The sequence below is a fragment of the Rhineura floridana genome, chromosome 1, assembly GCF_030035675.1.
Source record: "Rhineura floridana isolate rRhiFlo1 chromosome 1, rRhiFlo1.hap2, whole genome shotgun sequence".
Lineage (NCBI taxonomy): Eukaryota > Metazoa > Chordata > Lepidosauria > Squamata > Rhineuridae > Rhineura > Rhineura floridana.
Window position 1 is genome coordinate 51,912,687 of NC_084480.1, and position 20,884 is coordinate 51,933,570.

The 20,884-nt window shown below is 40.9% G+C and overlaps 1 protein-coding gene across 10 annotated transcripts in view; it reads right to left on the minus strand.

The window, feature by feature from the left end:
• Positions 1-20,884, minus strand: part of SSBP2 (single stranded DNA binding protein 2) — a 258,532-nt gene that overhangs the window by 142,077 nt on the left and 95,571 nt on the right. For all 10 annotated transcript variants that reach the window (XM_061621824.1, XM_061621832.1, XM_061621791.1 and 7 more), the window contains 2 exons: positions 20,161-20,222; positions 16,872-16,956 (listed from right to left, as the gene is read on the minus strand). In XM_061621824.1, the coding sequence (XP_061477808.1) occupies positions 16,872-16,956; positions 20,161-20,222 (147 nt within the window). The remainder of the gene's footprint in view (positions 1-16,871; positions 16,957-20,160; positions 20,223-20,884) is intronic.

Consider the following 20,884-nt stretch of genomic DNA (forward strand, 5'->3'; position numbering starts at 1 on the left):
GAGCCAGCATGGCTTCTGCAAGGGAAAGTCCTGTCTCAGTAACCTATTAGAATTCTTTGAGAGTGTCAACAAGCATATAGATAGAGGTGATCCAGTGGACATAGTGTACTTAGACTTTCAAAAAGCGTTTGACAAGGTACCTCACCAAAGGCTTCTGAGGAAGCTTAGCAGTCATGGAATAAAAGGAGAGGTCCTCTTGTGGATAAGAAATTGGTTAAGAAGCAGAAAGCAGAGAGTAGGAATAAATGGACGGAGGGCTGTAGAAAGTGGAGTCCCTCAAGGATCGGTATTGGGACCTGTACTTTTCAACTTGTTCATTAATGACCTAGAATTAGGAGTGAGCAGTGAAGTGGCCAAGTTTGCTGATGACACTAAATTGTTCAGGGTTGTTAAAACAAAAAGGGATTGCGAAGAGCTCCAAAAAGACCTCTCCAAAGTGAGTGAATGGGCAGAAAAATGGCAAATGCAATTCAATATAAACAAGTGTAAAATTATGCATATTGGAGCAAAAAATCTTAATTTCACATATACGCTCATGGGGTCTGAACTGGCGGTGACCGACCAGGAGAGAGACCTCGGGGTTGTAGTGGACAGCACGATGAAAATGTCGACCCAGTGTGCGGCAGCTGTGAAAAAGGTAAATTCCATGCTAGCGATAATTAGGAAAGGTATTGAAAATAGAACAGCCGATACCATAATGCCGTTGTATAAATCTATGGTGCGGCCGCATTTGGAATACTGTGTACAGTTCTGGTCGCCTCATCTCAAAAAGGATATTATAGAGTTGGAGAAGGTTCAGAAGAGGGCAACCAGAATGATCAAGGGGATGGAGCGACTCCCTTACGAGGAAAGGTTGCAGCATTTGGGGCTTTTTAGTTTAGAGAAAAGGCGGGTCAGAGGAGACATGATAGAAGTGTATAAAATTATGCATGGCATTGAGAAAGTGGATAGAGAAAAGTTCTTCTCCCTCTCTCATAATACTAGAACTCGTGGACATTCAAAGAAGCTGAATGTTGGAAGATTCAGGACAGACAAAAGGAAGTACTTCTTTACTCAGCGCATAGTTAAACTATGGAATTTGCTCCCACAAGATGCAGTAATGGCCACCAGCTTGGACGGCTTTAAAAGAAGATTAGACAAATTCATGGAGGACAGGGCTATCAATGGCTACTAGCCATGATGGCTGTGCTCTGCCACCCTAGTCAGAGGCAGCATGCTTCTGAAAACCAGTTGCCGGAAGCCCCAGGAGGGGAGAGTGTTCTTGCACTCGGGTCCTGCTTGCGGGCTTCCCCCAGGCACCTGGTTGGCCACTGTGAGAACAGGATGCTGGACTAGATGGGCCACTGGCCTGATCCAGCAGGCTCTTCTTATGTTCTTATGTTCTTATGTAATTCAGTCACTGTCTGGGATACTAATCAAAGCTAACTTCACAAGTTTTTGACTGTTTCCACAGGCACCTTAATTCAACAAGTTATCATCCTATTATTTACTAAAGACTTCAGTTGATTACCTTCAGTTCCTAACAAGGAAGATGACATATTGTGCATAATACCTAGAATATTGTCCTGGGATACTAATTTTGAATGGATTTTGTCCTTTGTAAATCCATATTACCCAAAGTTGTGGTCCATAAAGGTCTCACTGGTTTTGCCTCAAAAACTTGACAGCAAGGATAATTAGTTGACCTTCACCAAAGTAAAATTTGACCAGGACTACAACCTAGGAAACCAGGGTTCGAATCCTCACATAGCCATGAAGCTCACTGGGTGACCTTGGGCCAGTCACTGCCTCTCAGCCTCATGAAAACCCTATTCATAGGGTTGCCATAAGTCAGAATCGACTTGAAGGCAGTACATTTATATATTTTTTAATTGTTTGGCCAACATCTTCCCTAGCTTACTGCACTTTAAAGAATCTACCTGTGCGAATACCATGCAGCACTCTAACAACCACCTTGCAAGGGAAAAACAGGAGACCAACTCACTACAATACTCCAAATGAAATAAATTATGATAGCAAATTGAAGTCCAAGCAATTAATAATTTATCAATTCCATCATGCAACAAGATACTGTTGGTCAGTGAAGCGTGCTGTGAGACTACATCCGTCTACATCTGTGTGTACATCCGAAAGTCATATTTCCCTGCCTTTCTCTACTTCTCCCTGCCATCAAAATATTCCTTCTGCTCCTGGCCTAGTCATTTGTACAGCTTACCCCCTTCAACAGTGAGAGAATATATGTGAACGTCCAGTGAATCATGGTGCCTGAGGCAGTACTTGAATTTCTTATTCCCATAAACCAAACCTAGAGTTTTGGTGTATCCAACCTCCAGGTGGATGACACTGATACAGCTCAGCCAACCGCTCAGGAACGTTCTCCAACTATATATAATAGCTGGTCTGCTTATACTTCAGGTTGTGTTTTTTTCCCTATTCTTGTAACTAGGGAAGTGGGTGAAGACAAGCAATACTATTGTAAACTGATGTGTTCTGCAGATCAAGGATAGAATATAAATATAATAAGAAACAAACAGAGACCTATCATAAAACAGAAGCCACAGCACATATTTCCACAGCAGAGTGAGCCCAGCTTCCTCCTTCATTAGGAATGCCTTTGACAGACTTGCACATCAGTGACTCAAATGTAATAGCTTGTCTTGCTCCTCCCATAATATCTGACGGTTATCCAGCTTTTTATTTTATTTTTTTATTAAAATGCAGAACAATTATTTGTTCAAATGAATGTCTGCTTCTCACCTTTTTAAGAATCTTTTATTTTTTGAAAAATTGCTTTGGAGACGAAAGGGAAATGGTCTTGGAAGCCATCAATTCGATACTCAACAGCCATCTTGAACTGCAAACAGCTTTATTCTTAAGAGAAGGTTGTATGTCTGAACAAATCATGGTGAATGCAATTTGGCAATATATACACTGCTGAAATTATGGCCCAGTCAATGTGGCATCTCACTGTGTCTCTATCACCATAATAAGCCCCCTAAAATAGGATCCACATTGAAAGCTGAGTTTAGAAGGAGAATACAAACCAGGAAGACACTCAATATAAACTTGCAGTCTGTCCCAAATGCCGAACTGGAGCCTAGTAGTGCTTCTTGAAGTATATCGGGGGGGGGGGGAAGGCACACACTTTTTCATTCTCACCCTCCTGAAACTTTTCTGCTCTGTGTTATAAAGTGCTAAAGGACTCAGGTATAGGGTTGGCTGCCTAGATATTTTATTACTATATAGGGGGGAGGGGAAGGTATCAAAAAAACAAGAGGAAAATGGTATGGTAATGGAATATTACAAATTATAGTATTAATGCACATTAATGTAAGTAGCACATTAAAAAGGATAGAAAGTAGCTGAAATCAAATTTTGAATATAAGAACCACATTTTAAGACACATTGTACATAGATAGACCGCCCATTAAAACAGCTTCCTCCAAATGTGATTTATAGCGAGTCTAACCATCACTGTCTAACATCCTAAAAATTATTAGCTGGAAGTAAACAGATTCAAGTATTTCAAATGTTTTCAGTAAAAATATTTTGCCACATAAAATTAACATAATATCCTCTCTACTTTTTTTTAAGATGATACACATGCTTAGTTACATTTCATACCCTTATACATTCAAACACAATTCAATAGCACGCAAGTTATCATGTAATCACATGGCTAAATTGTAGTAATGTACAGAAAGGGTGGAGGAAAAGTCCATAATATTTAATTCAATAAGTAGATGACTGACCTAATGGCCACTAAATAAAACCATTCCAACTCACTGCCAGACACAACTATTTTAGAGAAAATTTTGTCATGCAAACAAGTCTATCTTCTAGGTATGTGCTATATTATTTAATCCATTATATTTTTTACCATATTTCCTATAACAACATACATAAAACCTCTACCAGACCAGGGCAAATAGTTATCCTTTCACATAAAGAGAACAGTGGAGCTAATAGCAAGGACTCATGAGAAGAATAAAAAAGTGCCACATCATCAAGCATTGAGATGAGGCAGGTTGCAGAATTCAGACCACTTCTGTTTAGAAAAATGTTACACCAAGGTCAAAGCCAAATTTCAAGAATACAGAATTCACATACAGGAATTAGTCTTAAGACTCGTGAAGTGGTTCCACTGTGAGACATGATCCTGGCAAACTGCCTCTCAAGTTCTTCTGAGCAGTTACATTTTTCTTTTAGGAGCGCTTTTGCTGTTCTGGGATCCTTCTCTTAGAGAATGCATTTACAACATGTTCATCCTCTTTTCTATTGTCTACCTGGCCCTGTGCCTAGTACAAGAGATGGGTTTGCTTGTTTTTTAATTATGAGGGTTCAAATTATTTACTTCATGCCTTGAAGAGGCTCCTGTTGTGACATGAGAAAGTTTCAGAACCCTAGGCATAAATATTTTACACACTGTGCTGCAGATCACTAGGTATAATTAAAGTAGGAGGTGGCAGTGTGGGAGTGGGAGGTTATAGATGCATGTATAACTCGATTAACCAGAGGAATGTAGAATTCCCATCCTTAGAAACATATCTTTAGGATCTTTCAGTCATCCCTTTGTTTGCCGGCCAACACATCTTGCTGAGGTCCGAGTTACTTTAAAATACCAAAATATATATTAAAAAATCTATTTGTATCCATGCTGCTCAGCTTTGCAGTCTTTGCTTAGCTTGGGAGATGGCCAGACACATCAGGCCTCTAACGCCATTTGAGAGGGAATTCATGCAACACTCCAGCAGGCCTAGAGGATCTATTTCTTTGATATACAGTATGATGGTATCTGTTCTCTTTGGGGATTATGCGGGGCTGAAAGCGGTTTGGAAGGGTGATCTGGAAATTGACATACTAGAAGCAGCATGGAAGACAATCTGGATCAGACCTCTGCTTAAGACCATCTCAGCCGCAGCTAGGGAAGCCACACTGAAATTGGTGCACAAGTGGCATCTAACCCCTGTTTGCTTGAGCTATAGGAACCCAGTAATGCCTCCAAATTGCTGGAGAGTGTGTGCTGAGAGGGAAATCTGCTGCATATGTGGAGGAATTGTATGTGGCAAGATTCTGGGACGTAGTATTTAACTATATTTCTAGAATTACAACTTAGCGAGTGCCTACATGCCCAGCCTTGGCCTTACTCTTATTGCGACTGGATCCCAAGCTGCTGAACATGGATCTGATTCATTTTCTGTCGTTGGTAGTGCATTGGGTAATAGCTGTGGTTTGGAAGACATATTCTGACTTCACCCTGAACAACTGGTATGGAAATATATGGTCCCTTGCTTTATCTGAAAAATTAACTGGCTCGGTTTGCTGCGTCTGGGTTTTTCCAAAACTAGATATATTTGATGAATTCTTTGATGAACCTAAACAGCAGTATTAATGAAAACCAGTTTTGCTTGAATCTTCATTACTACTACAGTATATCAAAAACAGTATTTAAATCCCAATTGCCGCATGATACAGTGTAACTGACACAGTAACAGGGACTCAAATACCATCTTTTAATCTTTATTTAAGCTAAACTCTTTGAAGGTTAAAAATTCCTTTAGCTTAAAGCTTAAAATTTTGACACTAACATCTGGTTCTTTGATTAGTTATTAGAAATAAAACATCAACAGCAAATAAATACAGTTTACAACGTAAGTATAAAATTATGTTTGTTGGTTACTAATTCAGAAGTACAACATAAATAATAAAAATGCTGCCTCAGAGTTTATCACTGCTGGTTTTTATTTTTATATATAGTTCAATTCAGATATCATAGCAAAGTATAAGTTTGCACTATTGGTAGTTTAAGGTTCCAAATGCACATGTATACCATGCTTTAGCTTGCTGTGCAAAGCCAGGTCCTTGTGCCCTAGCATTCCTCAGTCCCTTTGCCTCCTGTGTCCTCAGATAGTATTACAAACTGTTCTACCTTGCTTAACTGATTGCAAAATGACCCTCTATCTTCTACCACATTACCATTGCCTGGTGATGCCTATATGGCAGGCTAGCAGAAAACTTATGTGGATTCAGCAGCATATTCCTGTCTTTTCATGCACCAAACTCTTGAGTGTAACTGCTGCTGCAATCCTCATTTAGGCTAAACATTGCAGGATAGAAATGCAGTAACTGAGCCCTGAGGAGGCTGCGCTTTGGGAACCACCAGCAAGAGCTTCTTGTGTGCTTTCACTATGGGACTGCTCAGTAGTCCCTTCTATATCATATGGTGGGGTCCAGATGTGTAGCAACAGCTGTAAATTATGGTTTGGATATCATCCAATCCATGGCTTCCTATTCTGATTTGTCATCAAATGCAAATGTAAATTGACTATTCAGATGTCATCCAAACCAATCAAGCTTCCTTGACATGACAGTGTGTGACAGCTGAACTGAACAAATAAGTTTCTTACCACACAATAACAGTACTTTCACAAGCACTTTAAAAAAGGGAGGGGCAGATTCACTTATGAAACTATCAGGTGACAGCAATGTTTTTCTGATGCCACTGAAAGTAACTTTATTTTGACTAGAGTTATTTGACTGAACCCAACCAAAACACTGAGAAAAAACATAACCGTATGAATTTATTAAGTCCAAATGCTATATTGGTAGATAGCTACATGAATTAAAAATATCTTTTTCTGTTTGTTACTAATATGAGAAGTCTTTCTGTTCCTTCAGGAAGGCAGCTGGGGCAATTAAAAAAAACCTCTGAACAATATTAAACGGAAAACTGCTGAGCAACTAGAACAAAGAATATTGACAACACTGCTTAGGTCCCAAAAGAGTACATTTAAGAAGCCAAGTAACTGGAGATAAATGCTGAACTAATTCCATGGTTCATCAAACATATGCAATAATATGTGGATTCTAGTACAGTTACAGGCAATGAATCTGAATGTCTTGCAAGTCAGGATAAAAATTAAAGCAGGGGACTTGCAGGGTCAGAAGAAGAAGCTGTTTTCTGAAGTAGAAACAAGGATCAATGCCTCTCTTACACAAGGTACCATAGCTTAGTTACAAGTAACAAAAAATTAAAGGCTGTTTTTCCTGAAGGTAGCTGGAATGCATTACATATTCTGTTATTTTACAAAATTCCCTCATGGCTACTGAAACCATGAAAAAATAGAGGTAAATATATCTATCTATTTATACTTATATCTAGGTTTTTAAAGGATCACTCTGGACAACTGAAAATTAGTTACCAATATTAAATATTCTACAGTAGCTCAGAGCCACAATCAGCTTTACGTAAGCTATTGAGCAGCATATCCCAGCCTGTCCCCCACCTCCCCTCTGCCCCTAGTCATGGAGGTTCTTGTGACTTTAATTCAAATTGTTACATGTGCACCTTTCATTAATTTTTAATTTTTTTCTACTTTTCCCTTCTACTGAAATCTACCTAGTTTTAAGAATCTGAGATAACAGGTCACAATATCTAATAGTCATCATCTGAAAATGTTTAAGAGAGGCCTTACTATTTTAAATACCCAAAAAGGCAAAGCATCTGCAACAACCACAATTTTCTGAATCACATCCCTGTTTGTTCACATTCCTTAATTTTAAAAAAATTCTTTTTGTGCCATACATGCAACTGCCAGACGCAGGCCCCATGGGCTTCAGAAAGAAGGTAGGCAGAAGCAGAACTAGCTACTGTATTTACTGGGTCTGCTACCATACTTAAAAATGTTATTTGTACTAGTTACTGCACAGGCCTGAATCCAGCACGCTTCTACTGGCTCAGGACTCCCCTTACTATGGTGTGAGCTTAACAGTATTGAAGATCAGATTCCCTATGATAACGCTGGACTCAAACTCCCACGTTCACCTCTAGTGCAACAGCCCTTGGGGCCAAGCTCTCCCAACTACTGTCCTAGTCCAGATGAGGATGTCAGCTCAAAGCACAGCTGCAGAAATGTTAGGGATTTCTTACTTTCAGATGCTTCAAGGCTGCTGAATATGGGGAAGAGAATGTTAAAGCCCCTCAGAGGAGAAAGAGGTAAGGGAACAACTAAGTGATTTTCACTTGTTTTTGATATTTGATCCATAAAGTAAAAGAACAACAATTGCTCCAACAACAACACTGGATTCAGTTGAGAGAGAAGAACATTGTCAAAGTGACAGCAGTCAAGCGAAGTGTCATTAGCAAAAGAATCCCCTAGGTAGATAAAATGTAAGGGTCAAGTATCTACACCATCTTTCTCAATTCTAAATCACACCAGGAAACAAGCTATTAGGCAATAAAACACTCCCTGTGGCAGGGAAGGAAAAACAACAACCTAAGCTTTCATTTATTTTTAAAATTTGACAAATGTTGTTCACATGACCTTAAAAGCTTACTGGGTAAACCAAGGCAAAATACCAGATAGGTGTCTGAATGAACTGCCATGTTCTAACTTTATACTAATATGAAAAGTACATGCCTACACTAGAGGTCTTAGAGAAGGGGGAGGGAATCGAAATGTACATTAAATTAGAAGATTGTCTTGAGGGTGCAGACAGCTATGGATACCTGATTCCTGTTTATTTCATGCAGCATCTCCAGAAGTTGATTTGCTTCCAAGTAGCAGAAACCACATTTTGCAGTGTTTCAGTTTATGGGGTTTATACCCTTTAAAATATTTTAACACTAATTTTAACACTTTAAAATATAAAATATGTGAACAATGATTGCATGGGAAAAAACCCACACAAAAAATGGCATTCCACATTGAACAAACCTAAAGCAATTCTAACTATAAAAATAGCACAACTTGCAAAAGGGCGCGTCTTATTTTCAAGAATGTACTGGCTGCATTTAATATACTCATATTTCCTATGGTATCTTTGTGTTAATTCCTAAGTGGATGCAGATTGTTAATTTCTCATGATTAATGCTATTATCAGGACATTCACATTGACATCATGTAATGAGATAAACTGGAAAAACTCAGGGAAGCATCAGGTGCGCAGACCAATATATGCAAGATGGAAAATATATGTACCCATGAACTGCAAGGTGGAGAGAAGACCCCCCTTCTTTCAGTTTATATAGTCAGTTAGCAACAAAGAGAATGGAGACTAGGTTGATGGGTAATTGAGAGCCCTTTATCTTAAGAAATCTCAAAACATACCAAGGAAACCACGAGCTAGAGGGAGCCCCAGCTGACAAAGCGTCAAGGCCCCAGCTGACGAAACGTCAAGGCGAGTTAAGCAGCAGAGCGAAAAGAGGGTAAGTAGCTCCCATTTATTTCATTCTTTAATTGAATTAAAACATCTCAGAGCATTAAGTAATAAGGGCAGCCTAAGGTCACCATGAGCTAGAAGCCGAATCCTGGAAGAAACTATATCTTAGGAGACAGATCCTAGGAGAAGGAAGCCTATAGAAAGCTAGTTTTCAACACCACCCTAGCAGGAAAGCTTCAGGGGACACTGTAAACAAGGCTAAATTCCAGTCGGAGAGAAGGGGAAAAAGGAAACTCCACCGATACATACAGGGAGAGAGTCAGCTCAGTCCTTGCTAAAAAGGGCAGCCTTAGCCTTCCTTAAACACAACCACAAGCTCTGTTTCCCTAGGTTAAAGAAAGGTCAGACTATTCTAGGTGGGAAAACAACAAACAAACAAAAGCCCTTAAACAGCCCCGCCCCTTGCTAAGGAAGGAAGCCGGCCTTCCTGCCTTCAAAGGAAGGAAGACTGAGATAATCCTAAAGAGTTAAGCCCCAGTTGATAGTTGAGCCATCAGCCTCAATTAACATATCATTGGCTGGCAGCAGTAGCTGGGAGGGACCAGCCACACATATAAATTCAGAGCACCCTAGCGAGGGAGCCTGCTCCACGAGCTAGAGGGAGCCCCAGCTGACAAAGCGTCAAGGACCCAGCTGATGAAGCGTCAAGGACCCAGCTGACAAAGCGTCAAGGCGAGTTAAGCAGCAGAGAGAGTTCGGCAGCAGGGCGAGGAGGCTAGGGCCCCCCACTCTGCCCGTCTGTTCCCTGACCTCAACTAAACCGCAGTTCCCAACCCATTGACGTAATAAACCTTAAACAAAACTATGCAGGTAAGAAGCCAGCAGGGGTGTGGGGGCTTTCCAGTGTTCTGCACTGCCTGCAGCATGTACGACTATCTGCCTGTTGGACATAAGTTGTGGGTGTCCTCTCGGTGCAATGAGCTCCTGGCTCTCCGGGAATGACTTCATTTCCTTGAGGCCTAGGTGGCTGACCTGGAAAAGCTGAGAGAAGCAGAGAGGTGTGTGGATGAGGCCTTCAGGGACATTATAGCTGTGTCCCACTCCAACGATGATAGCTCTTCTGCTATCATGGAGAACAATGGTCTCGGGGAAGGAGGGCATCCAGCCGAGGAAGAGGGAAACAATCCCTTAGAAGGGACCCATTCCTTGGGGGATGAGCAGCTATGCTCTCGTGCCGAGGATATATCTCCAGGGGGTGGAGGGATCCTTGTAGTGGGTGATTCGATCATTAGGAACATAGACAGTGGGGTGTGTGATGGGCGTGTAGACCGCAAGGTGTTTTGCCTGCCTGGTGTGAAGGTTGGGGATATCGCCCGTCGTTTAGATAGTTTGGTAGACAGTGCTGGGGAGGAGTCAGTGGTCGTGGTGCATGTTGGCACCAACAACATGGGGAAATGCAGCCGTGAGGTCCTGGAAGCAAAATGTAGGTTGCTAGGTAGGATGCTGAAAGCCAGGACCTCCAAGGTGGCTTTCTCTGAAATGCTACCGGTTCCACGCGCAGGACCAGCCAGACAGCCCCAGCTTTGCAGTCTCAATGCGTGGATGAGACGATGGTGTCGGGTGGAAGGGTTTGGATTTGTTAGGCACTGGGGAACATTTTGGGACAAGCCGGGCCTGTACAAAAGGGACGGGCTCCATTTGAACCAGAATGGAACCAGACTGCTGGCACTTAAAATTAAAAAGGTGGCAGAGCAGCTTTCAAACTGACTGAGGGGGAAAACCCGACAGGAGCTGAGGAAGGTCCCGTTCGGAATAAACCTCCCCCCTGGGATAAAGACCAAAGAAATGATGAAATTTTAAAAGGGGTAGGCCTAGAAGTAGGCATTGTGAGAGCAAGGGCACAGGATATCAATTCAGAAGGGCAAAATTACCACAGGCCAAACCACAAGTGCCAAAGACACTTGAAGAGAGACACTGCTTACAAGTGCCTGTATGCTAATGCTAGGAGCCTCCGAACCAAGATGGGAGAACTGGAGTTCTTGGTCTTAGAGGAGAGCATTGATATAGTGAGCATAACCGAGACCTGGTGGAATGGTGAAAACCAGTGGGATACGGTTATCCCTGGATATAAACTATATCGGAAGGACAGGGAAGGACGTATTGGTGGCGGAGTCGCTCTATACGTGAAAGAAGGCATTGAATCCAGCAAGCTCGAAACCCCCAAAGAGGCAGACTCCTCCACAGAATCGTTGCGGGTGGTGATACCGTGCCTCAGGAGGGACTTAATACTGGGAACGATCTATCGTCCCCCTGATCAAAATGCTCAGGGAGACCTTGAGATGAGATATGAAATTGAGGAAGCATCCAAACTAGGAAATGTGGTAGTAATGCGTGACTTCAACTACCCGGACATAGACTGGCCGCATATGTGTTCCTGTCATGACAAAGAAGCAAAATTTCTAGATATTCTAAATGACTATTCCCTAGACCAGTTGGTCATGGAACCGACCAGAGGGACAGCAACCCTGGACTTAATCCTCAGTGGGGACCGGGACCTGGTGTGAGATGTAAGTGTTGGTGAACCAATTGGGAGCAGTGACCATAGTGCTATTAAATTAAACATACATGCAAATGGCCAATTGCCAAGAAAATCCAACACGGTCACATTTGACTTCAAAAGAGGAAACTTCACAAAAATGAGGGGATTGGTAAAAAGAAAGCTGAAAAACAAAGTCCAGAGGGTCACATCACTCGAAAATGCTTGGAAGTTGTTTAAAAACACTATATTAGAAGCTCAATTGGAGTGCATACCGCAGACCAGAAAAGGTACCGCCAGGGCCAAGAAGATGCCAGCATGGTTAATGAGCAAAGTCAAGGAAGCTCTTAGAGGCAAAAAGTCTTCCTTCAGAAAATGGAAGTCTTGTCCGAATGAAGAAAATAAGAAAGAACACAAACTCTGGCAAAAGAAATGCAAGAAGACAATAAGGGATGCTAAAAAAGAATTTGAGGAGCACATTGCTAAGAACATAAAAACCAACAACAAAAAATTCTATAAATACATTCAAAGCAGGAGACCATCTAGGGAGGCGATTGGACCCTTGGATGATAAGGGAGTCAAAGGTGTACTAAAGAATGATAAGGAGATTGCAGAGAAGCTAAATGAATTCTTTGCATCTGTCTTCACAGTGGAAGATATAGGGCAGATCCCTGAACCTGAACTAACATTTGCAGGAAGGGATTCTGAGGAACTGAGACAAATAGTGGTAACGAGAGAGGAAGTTCTAGGCTTAATGGACAATATAAAAACTGACAAATCACCAGGCCCGGATGGCATCCACCCGAGAGTTCTCAAAGAACTCAAAGGTGAAATTGCTGATCTGCTAACTAAAATATGTAACTTGTCTCTCAGGTCCTCCTCCGTGCCTGAGGACTGGAAAGTGGCAAATGTAACGCCAATCTTCAAAAAGGGATCCAGAGGGGATCCCAGAAATTACAGGCCAGTTAGCTTAACTTCTGTCCCTGGAAAACTATTAGAAAGTATTATTAAAGCTAGATTAACTAAGCACAGAGAAGAACAAGGTTTGCTGAAGCAGAGCCAGCATGGCTTCTGCAAGGGAAAGTCCTGTCTCAGTAACCTATTAGAATTCTTTGAGAGTGTCAACAAGCATATAGATAGAGGTGATCCAGTGGACATAGTGTACTTAGACTTTCAAAAAGGGTTTGACAAGGTACCTCACCAAAGACTTCTGAGGAAGCTTAGCAGTCATGGAATAAGAGGAGAGGTCCTCTTGTGGATAAGGAATTGGTTAAGAAGCAGAAAGTAGGAATAAACGGACAGTTCTCCCAATGGAGGGCTGTAGAAAGTGGAGTCCCTCAAGGATCGGTATTGGGACCTGTACTTTTCAACATGTTCATTAATGACCTAGAATTAGGAGTGAGCAGTGAAATGGCCAAGTTTGTTGACGACACTAAATTGTTCAAGGTTGTTAAAACAAAAAGGGATTGCCTCTCCAAACTGAGTGAATGGGCAGAAAAATGGCAAATGCAATTCAATATAAACAAGTGTAAAATTATGCATATTGGAGCAAAAAATCTTAATTTCACATATACGCTCATGGGGTCTGAACTGGTGGTGACCGACCAGGAGAGAGACCTCGGGGTTGTAGTGGACAGCACGATGAAAATGTCGACCCAGTGTGCGGCAGCTGTGAAAAAGGCAAATTCCATGCTAGGGATAATTAGGAAAGGTATTGAAAATAAAACAGCCGATATCATAATACCGTTGTATAAATCTATGGTGCGGCCGCATTTGGAATACTGTGTACAGTTCTGGTCGCCTCATCTCAAAAAGGATATTATAGAGTTGGAAAAGGTTCAGAAGAGGGCAACCAGAACGATCAAGGGGATGGAGCGACTCCCTTATGAGGAAAGGTTGCAGCATTTGGGACTTTTTAGTTTAGAGAAAAGGTGGGTCAGAGGAGACATGATTGAAGTGTATAAAAGTATGCATGGCATTGAGAAACTGGATAGAGAAAAGTTTTTCTCCCTCTCTCATAATACTAGAACTCGTGGGCATTCAAAGAAGCTGAATGTTGGAAGATTCAGGACAGACAAAAGGAAGTACTTCTTTACTCAGCGCATAGTTAAACTATGGAATTTGCTCCCACAAGACGCAGTAATGGCCACCAGCTTGGATGGCTTTAAAAGAAGATTAGACAAATTCATGGAGGACAGGGCTATCAATGGCTACTAGCCATGATGGCTGTGCTCTGCCAGCCTAGTCAGAGGCAGCATGCTTCTGAAAACCAGTTGCTGGAAGCCTCAGGAGGGGAGAGTGTTCTTGCACTTGGGTCCTGCTTGCGGGCTTCCCCCAGGCACCTAGTTGGCCACTGTGAGAACAGGATGCTGGACTAGATGGGCCACTGGCCTGATCTAGCAGGCTCTTTTTATGTTCTTATGAAACATGCCCATCTCTTCTGATTGAAAATGGCTTGCCTGGCCTGGAAAGAAGGGTAACTGAATGCTTTAAGAGAAACCGTTTATATGTTGTTGAATGGATTAACTGGATGGATTTTACAAGGCAGATTTGATACTACTATAGAAGCAACAATGCTTGCTTCTGCACCCCCATAACTATTTGTAATTTGTAACCAGATTTGTAAACTGGAACACTAATTCTCCAATCCAATCTTCTATGAAAACTATTCGCTTTGAATTTCCCACTGCCTGGGGGAGGTGGAACACAAGTTAGAGATTTCTCACTAATATAAGGTTACTTTATAAAACTGGCATTGCTCAAACATCTGGAATAAGGGAACCCATAAAGATTTGTAAATTGGGAACATAGGAAGTTGCCTTATACTGAACCATCTGGCTCAGTATTGCCTACATTGACAGGTAGCAGTTCTCCATAGTTTCAGACAGGGTTTTCTCTTAGACCAACCTGGAGAGGCTAATGATTGAGCCTAGAACCTTCTGTATACAAAGCAGATGCTCTACCACTGTGCTTGGCCCATTCCTAAACTTTTTCCAGATATTTTCTGTCCCAGAAGAGTCCAGGTCTCATGGACATTAGGGCACTCAATTCTCTAACAAACAATTAGGCAACATGTTTAGATTTGGGGGGGGGGCTCTGTTATTTCTGCCAAGACCGTCCTTTAGTGTTTCTCTTTTCTGATGTAATAGGTTTTTGGCACATTTTTAATATTTGAATTGAAGTTGGCATCCATTTACATGTTAGTAAAGCAGAAACATTCCTATGCAGTCGCCCAGGAGAATACATGAGGAGAGCAACCTAGCCAAAGTTAAGCTTTCCAGTAGAAGATATTCTAGTAGATCAGCAAAAAATCAGAAATAAGGACAAGGCCCATAAATGCAACAGTAATAGATGGAGTCAGAGTCTGGCTTGTTGTATTATCTGAACCCAGGTTCATGGTTTGTTTCTCTCCAAAACGCATCACAAGAACACACCTTGGTTACCAGTCATAGTGTGTTTGGAAGGTTATAAACCATGAGCCCTGCCTCAGATAACAATGACAAAATAGATACTGGCTTGTTTCATTTGTGCCACAGCAGCAGCAGGACTGGTGGGAAAAGCAACATGGGAACTTTTGAGTAGTGTGCATTATCACAGTACTCATTCACATTCAACTATAATTTGTTTCAAATGATAGTTTAAGGTGACATGAGAACCAGGCCATTAATGGATAAAACCACATCCTAGAAAAGCATAACTCCTTTAGTAAACACATGTTGAGGTACTTGATTTTTTTTCTCAGTGAGCCAACAACAAAGTAGACTCTTTCAAAAGATAACAGCCCAGTTTGAACATATTGCTAAACCATAGTTTAGTGTAATGCAAACTAACTGCGCAAAGTCTCAGTTTTGCATGTTCCATCCCCCCCAGTGCAGCAACAAGGAGGAGTTTGGAAGGTTTTGGTTCAGATTTGATTAACCACATCCAGTTCTGTTATCCAAACCAAGAAACAATCGTTAATCTTAACTACAGTTTGTTTTATATAAGCCAACATTAAGCAATCCTACTTTATAATCCATGATTTGAACAATCTATAATGAACATTTACTACATTTTAGGATTCAAACATGTTAAACTATGGTTAATTGAAACTGGAAGTGAACCTTTTTTTATTTCCTCACAACCATGCCAGATGAGGACAGTGCACCACACAAGCCCAAAGCTCATTTTCATCATGCTAAACTATGATTTGGGACCTGATTTTACCTACTCATGGCCTGATTCACATCACTATGGCTTAGCATGACATCTGAATGTGGCTATTACCATGCACCTAGTACAGAGAGCAGAGAAAAGAACAGGGAGTACAAGACATGGAAAAATTAGTTGTGTGAACTGGCCCTTCATGTATACAATTACTGTAACTAGTCCTTTTTCTGAACTAATCCTTTATTTGTGAACATATAATCAAACACAATGCTAAATCAGTTTTTAGATTGTCTACAAATTACCACAGTTGAAGCCACTTTACAATATGGCTGTGCCATTTTCAATGATAAATAAAACATGCTTGCATCCATATCTGTCAAACACACAATAATGTTTTGCTTTGCTAATGTATTCTAGACCACCACGAAGCTTAACATAAAGCAGTCTCCCAACAGTCTCATACCTGAGTTAGAGAGAAACATTATTCATTGGGAATGTCTTGTACTCAAGACCTGTTCCTCAGCTTCCAGCCATTTCAAAACATCCATCCATTTGAATAACTGTGTTCTCAGCTAGTTGCACCCAACCCACTTCTTCACATAAATAGATTTCAAATACATTTACCTGTCTTACTTTGCTGCTTTTGGCTTGTTTTTCCTAAACTGTTTTTCCTTATTAATTACCTTAGACAATTATGGTGTTGGTTAATAATTTAAAGTCCTCACTTGCACATCCTTCTTCCCACTCTTTTCTACCAATGCCATGCATATTCATTTTAAGAAGGTATGACCTCTTTGACCTTATCCACCTTAAAGTCTCTCTTAAGGATGAGCTAAGGATGAGCCCTTGCTAACCTACATAAAATAAACTCTTTCATGGCAAAGGTATGTTAAGTTCTTTCCCCTATTTATCACAGGAACGGAAGAACTTGGCAGCAAGAACCTTTCCTGAACACTGGGAAAATACCAGTACATAGCAAGTTCTCCTTGTGAACAATCAAACAGGCAATAAGCATAAAACTTACATAGTCATGAAAGGCTTTAGCTTCACTTGAGTGTTCACATGTTTCACGTCTTTCTGGAGCGGCACAATACAGATCCCAAAACACACTAAAAATGAAGAAGGAGGACATTGTAATTTACACTTTTTACAATTCAGGTGTATGATCCCAAACATATGCACAAATTATTATGGTAACTGCAGCACTAATTATCTTTCTTTATCCTTTCAAACTATGCTTTGTGCAGCATCAGCATTTTGCATTACAAACTGCTAAAGCTCTGCAAACTTAAGAGCACTGAAGATTAAACTGACTATTGCACAGATTACAAGCCATCTATGCATTTCACTTTTTATTTTGGTCTGCTGTATGAAGAGCTACAATTCCCAGAGTTCCCTGGAAAGAGGAACTGACTGCTACATCACTCTGGAAATAGTAGCTCTGTGAGGGGAATGGGAGTCTCCTCTCAGCATCCTTAAGAAACTACAGTTCCCAAGATTCTTTGGGGGAAGTTATGACTGTTTAAAGTGGTTTGATACTGCTTTAAATGTATAGTGTAAATGATACTGATGACCAGGCACAGGCAAATCCAGATCAGTACTGAGATCCAGCTCTTGGTTGCAGAAGCTGCCACCCTGTACCTCCATTGTGTTTCTAAAACTGCCTGCAGGAGGTTCTTTGAGTGGGTGGTTTCCATGTCCAAGAGACACACAAATTATCCATTCTGGATGGGGTTGCACTCCCTCTGAAGGAGCAGATGCGCAGCTTGAGGGTACTCCCGCATACATCTCTGTCACTAGAAGCTCAAGTGTCCTCTGTGGCTTGGAGTGTCTTTTACCAGCTCTCTCTGGTTCACAACCATCCAGAATAGCCTGACCAGTGTAGTCCATGCGCTAGTATCCTTGAGGCTGGATTACTGCAGCGTGCTCTGGGGCTGCCCTTGGGCATAGTTCAGAAGCTTCATATGGTGCAGAATGCAGCAGCCAGACTGCTGATGGGGGCACAAGGCCAACAACATGTAGCACCATTGTAAAAACACCTGCACTGGCTGCCCATCTACTATTGAACCAGGTTCAAAGTCCTTATATTAATTTACAAAGCCCAAACAATTTAGGTCCAGGATAATTTAGGGACTGCCTGAACCTTTGTATCCCAGCTCAATCATTAAGATAATCTGCAGGAGCATCACTGGTTGTCCTCCAAGTTGATGAAACTCTTTTAACAAGAAATCAAGCCTTTAGTGTCCTCACCCCAGTCCTGTGGAATGCTGTGCCAATAGAGATTCAGCAGGCACCTTTTTTTACTTTTAAACACCTGTTGAAAATGTTTCTGTGCCACCAAGCTTATGTAGGCAATTGATAATGTATCATTCTGCAGTAGTTAGTTAATGATTTCTAATTTTAAATTTTGACACGGTTTTAGTGTGTGATTGTTGTAAACCTCTTTGATTTTTTTTATGAATAGCAGTGTACAATAAATAATAAAGCAGCATTGAGAGACTGCTCCTTGGCCCCACAGCAGTTGTGTTAGTGGTGTTCCACAAGGCTCAATCTTGTCCCCAGTGCTATTTAACATCTATATGATGCTGTTGGGAGCAGTCATTAGGAGATTTGGCCTGAGATGTAAAGAGTATGCCGATGAAACTCAGCTCTATTTCTTTTTTGTTATATACGTAAGGAGAAGCTGTGTAGGTTCTAGACTGATACCTGAATGCAGTAGTGGGCTGGATGAGGGCCAATAAATTCAGGCTGAATCCTCACTGTAGGTGGGTGGCTTTCAGGTCCAGGAAATGGTCAGCCTGCCCATTCTGAATGGGACTGCATTCCCTCTAGAGGAGCAGATACGTAGTATGGGGGTGCTCCTGGATCAAGCACTGTGCAAGTGGCGACCACAAACTGTAACATAAAAGCCTGCCAATAGCCCATCTAGTCCAGCATCCTGTTCTCACAGTGGCCAACCAGATGCCTATGGGAAGCCCAAAAGCAGAACATGAGTGCAATAGCACTCTCCACATTTGTTATTCCCAGAAACTGCTGTTCAGAGGAATACTCTGTAATGGGCCTAGTGCCATATAAGCTTGTTGCTGTTATGTGCCTCCAAGTTGACTATGACATATGGTGACCCTATGAATCAGCAACCTCCAAGAGCATCTGTCATGAACCACCCTGTTCAGATCTTGTAAGTTCTGGTCTGTGGCTTCTTTACGGAATCAATCCATCTTTCATTTGGCCTTCCTCTTTTTCTACTCCCTTCTGTTTTTCCCAGCATTATTATCTTTTCTAATGAATCATGTCTTCTCATTATGTGTCCAAAGTATGATAACCTCACTTCTAACATCTTAGCTTCTAGTGATAGTTCTGGTTTAATTTGATCAAACACCCAATTATTTGTCTTTTTTGCAGTCCATGGTATCCACAATGCTCTCCTCCAACACCACATTTCAGATGAGTTGATCTTTCTCTTATCCGCTTTTTTCACTGTCCAACTTTCACATCCATAAATAGAGATCAGAAATACCATGGTCTGAACGACCCTGACTTTAGTGTTCAGTGATACATCTTTGCATTTGAGGACCTTTTCTAGTTCTCTCATAGCTGCCCTCCCCAGTCCTAGCCTTCTTCTGATTTCTTGACTATTGTCTCCATTTTGGTTAATGACTGTGCCAAGGTACTGTATTGATAATCCTTGATAAGTTCAATGTCCTCATTGTCAACTTTAAAGTTACATAAATCTTCTGTTGTCATTATTTTAGTCTTTTTGACGTTCCGCTTTTGTGCTTTCCTCTCTAACTTTCATCAGCATTCGTTTCAAATCGTTACTGGTTTCTGCTAGTAGTATGTTATCGTCTGCATATCTTAATTATTGATATTTCTCCCTCCAATTTTCACACCCCCTTCATCTTGGTCCAATCCTGCTTTCCATATATGGATCCAGATAATCGGTCTCATCCAAGAGTGCCTGGAGCTGGGATGCAACCACCCTTTCCAGAACCTTACCCAGGACATTCCTGCAGGACCTATGGTAATCAACCAGTAGCCAGAGAAAGCTACTTTTTTCTAGCTCTAAAGGGGGAAATTCAGAGGAAAAGATATTGTACTGAAAAACCTGAATGTCAACCTTTCCTAAAAAGAAACTAAGGGACTTTGTATTTACTGGGAAGTCAGCTGGCAATTAAATGTTGTCCACATCCACTTTTTCCAAGTAACCAGCAGCATATTTTAGTTATCTTTTAATAAAAATCAGATTTTGTACATTAACATTTTAAAAAAACAGAAAACACAACAAATAGTCTTTGTAAACTTGAAATACTTACCACCACCAAGAGTGTAAGAATCCTGGGGGCTCGCCCAATGTGATGTTTTTTTCCCATCTTATCTAAAAGCCACATAAATAGCTATTAGCATTTTTTTCATTTAAGCAAAATATAAAGAACAAAATAAAGCAAAAATCCAAGAATAATAAAAAATGACTGGATGAATAAGGTGGTCTTCACCTGATGCCACACAGATTAGCCACCTTTAATTAATATGTAGCACAGTAAGAAGAATTAAAAAGTGTTTTTCTCTTCTAACTTGAAGCCAAAGCAGACACTTCCTTCTAACAAAGAGCCACATGCAAAGAAGTTCACAGTATCTAGCTAAAACCAATGCCAATTTGTGCCTTAACCTGTCCCTTTCATGCACTGGAGTGTTGTGAACTTGTTGATTTATTGAAGCCATTTTGGCTATTGTATATTATTCTGTCGCTACACCAGGCATTATTAAAAATAAACTACTAAAAGATGTGGCCTAATCTTTCACCTTACAAAAATATTCTGTCTCCATTATCCTCAAAATAACATCTATATTTGCTTTTTTATACATAAAAATTCAAGTTTAATTGATCAAGATAAAGAGAGCAGTTGTTATAGTTCCTAATGGACAATAATATAATGTGTGCTGGCAGTGGGGATAGGGTAGAAATTTGCAATCCCTGAACCAATATGTGAGCCAAAGTATCACTATCCTTCAAAATTTGCACTTCTCTGAATTTTGCTA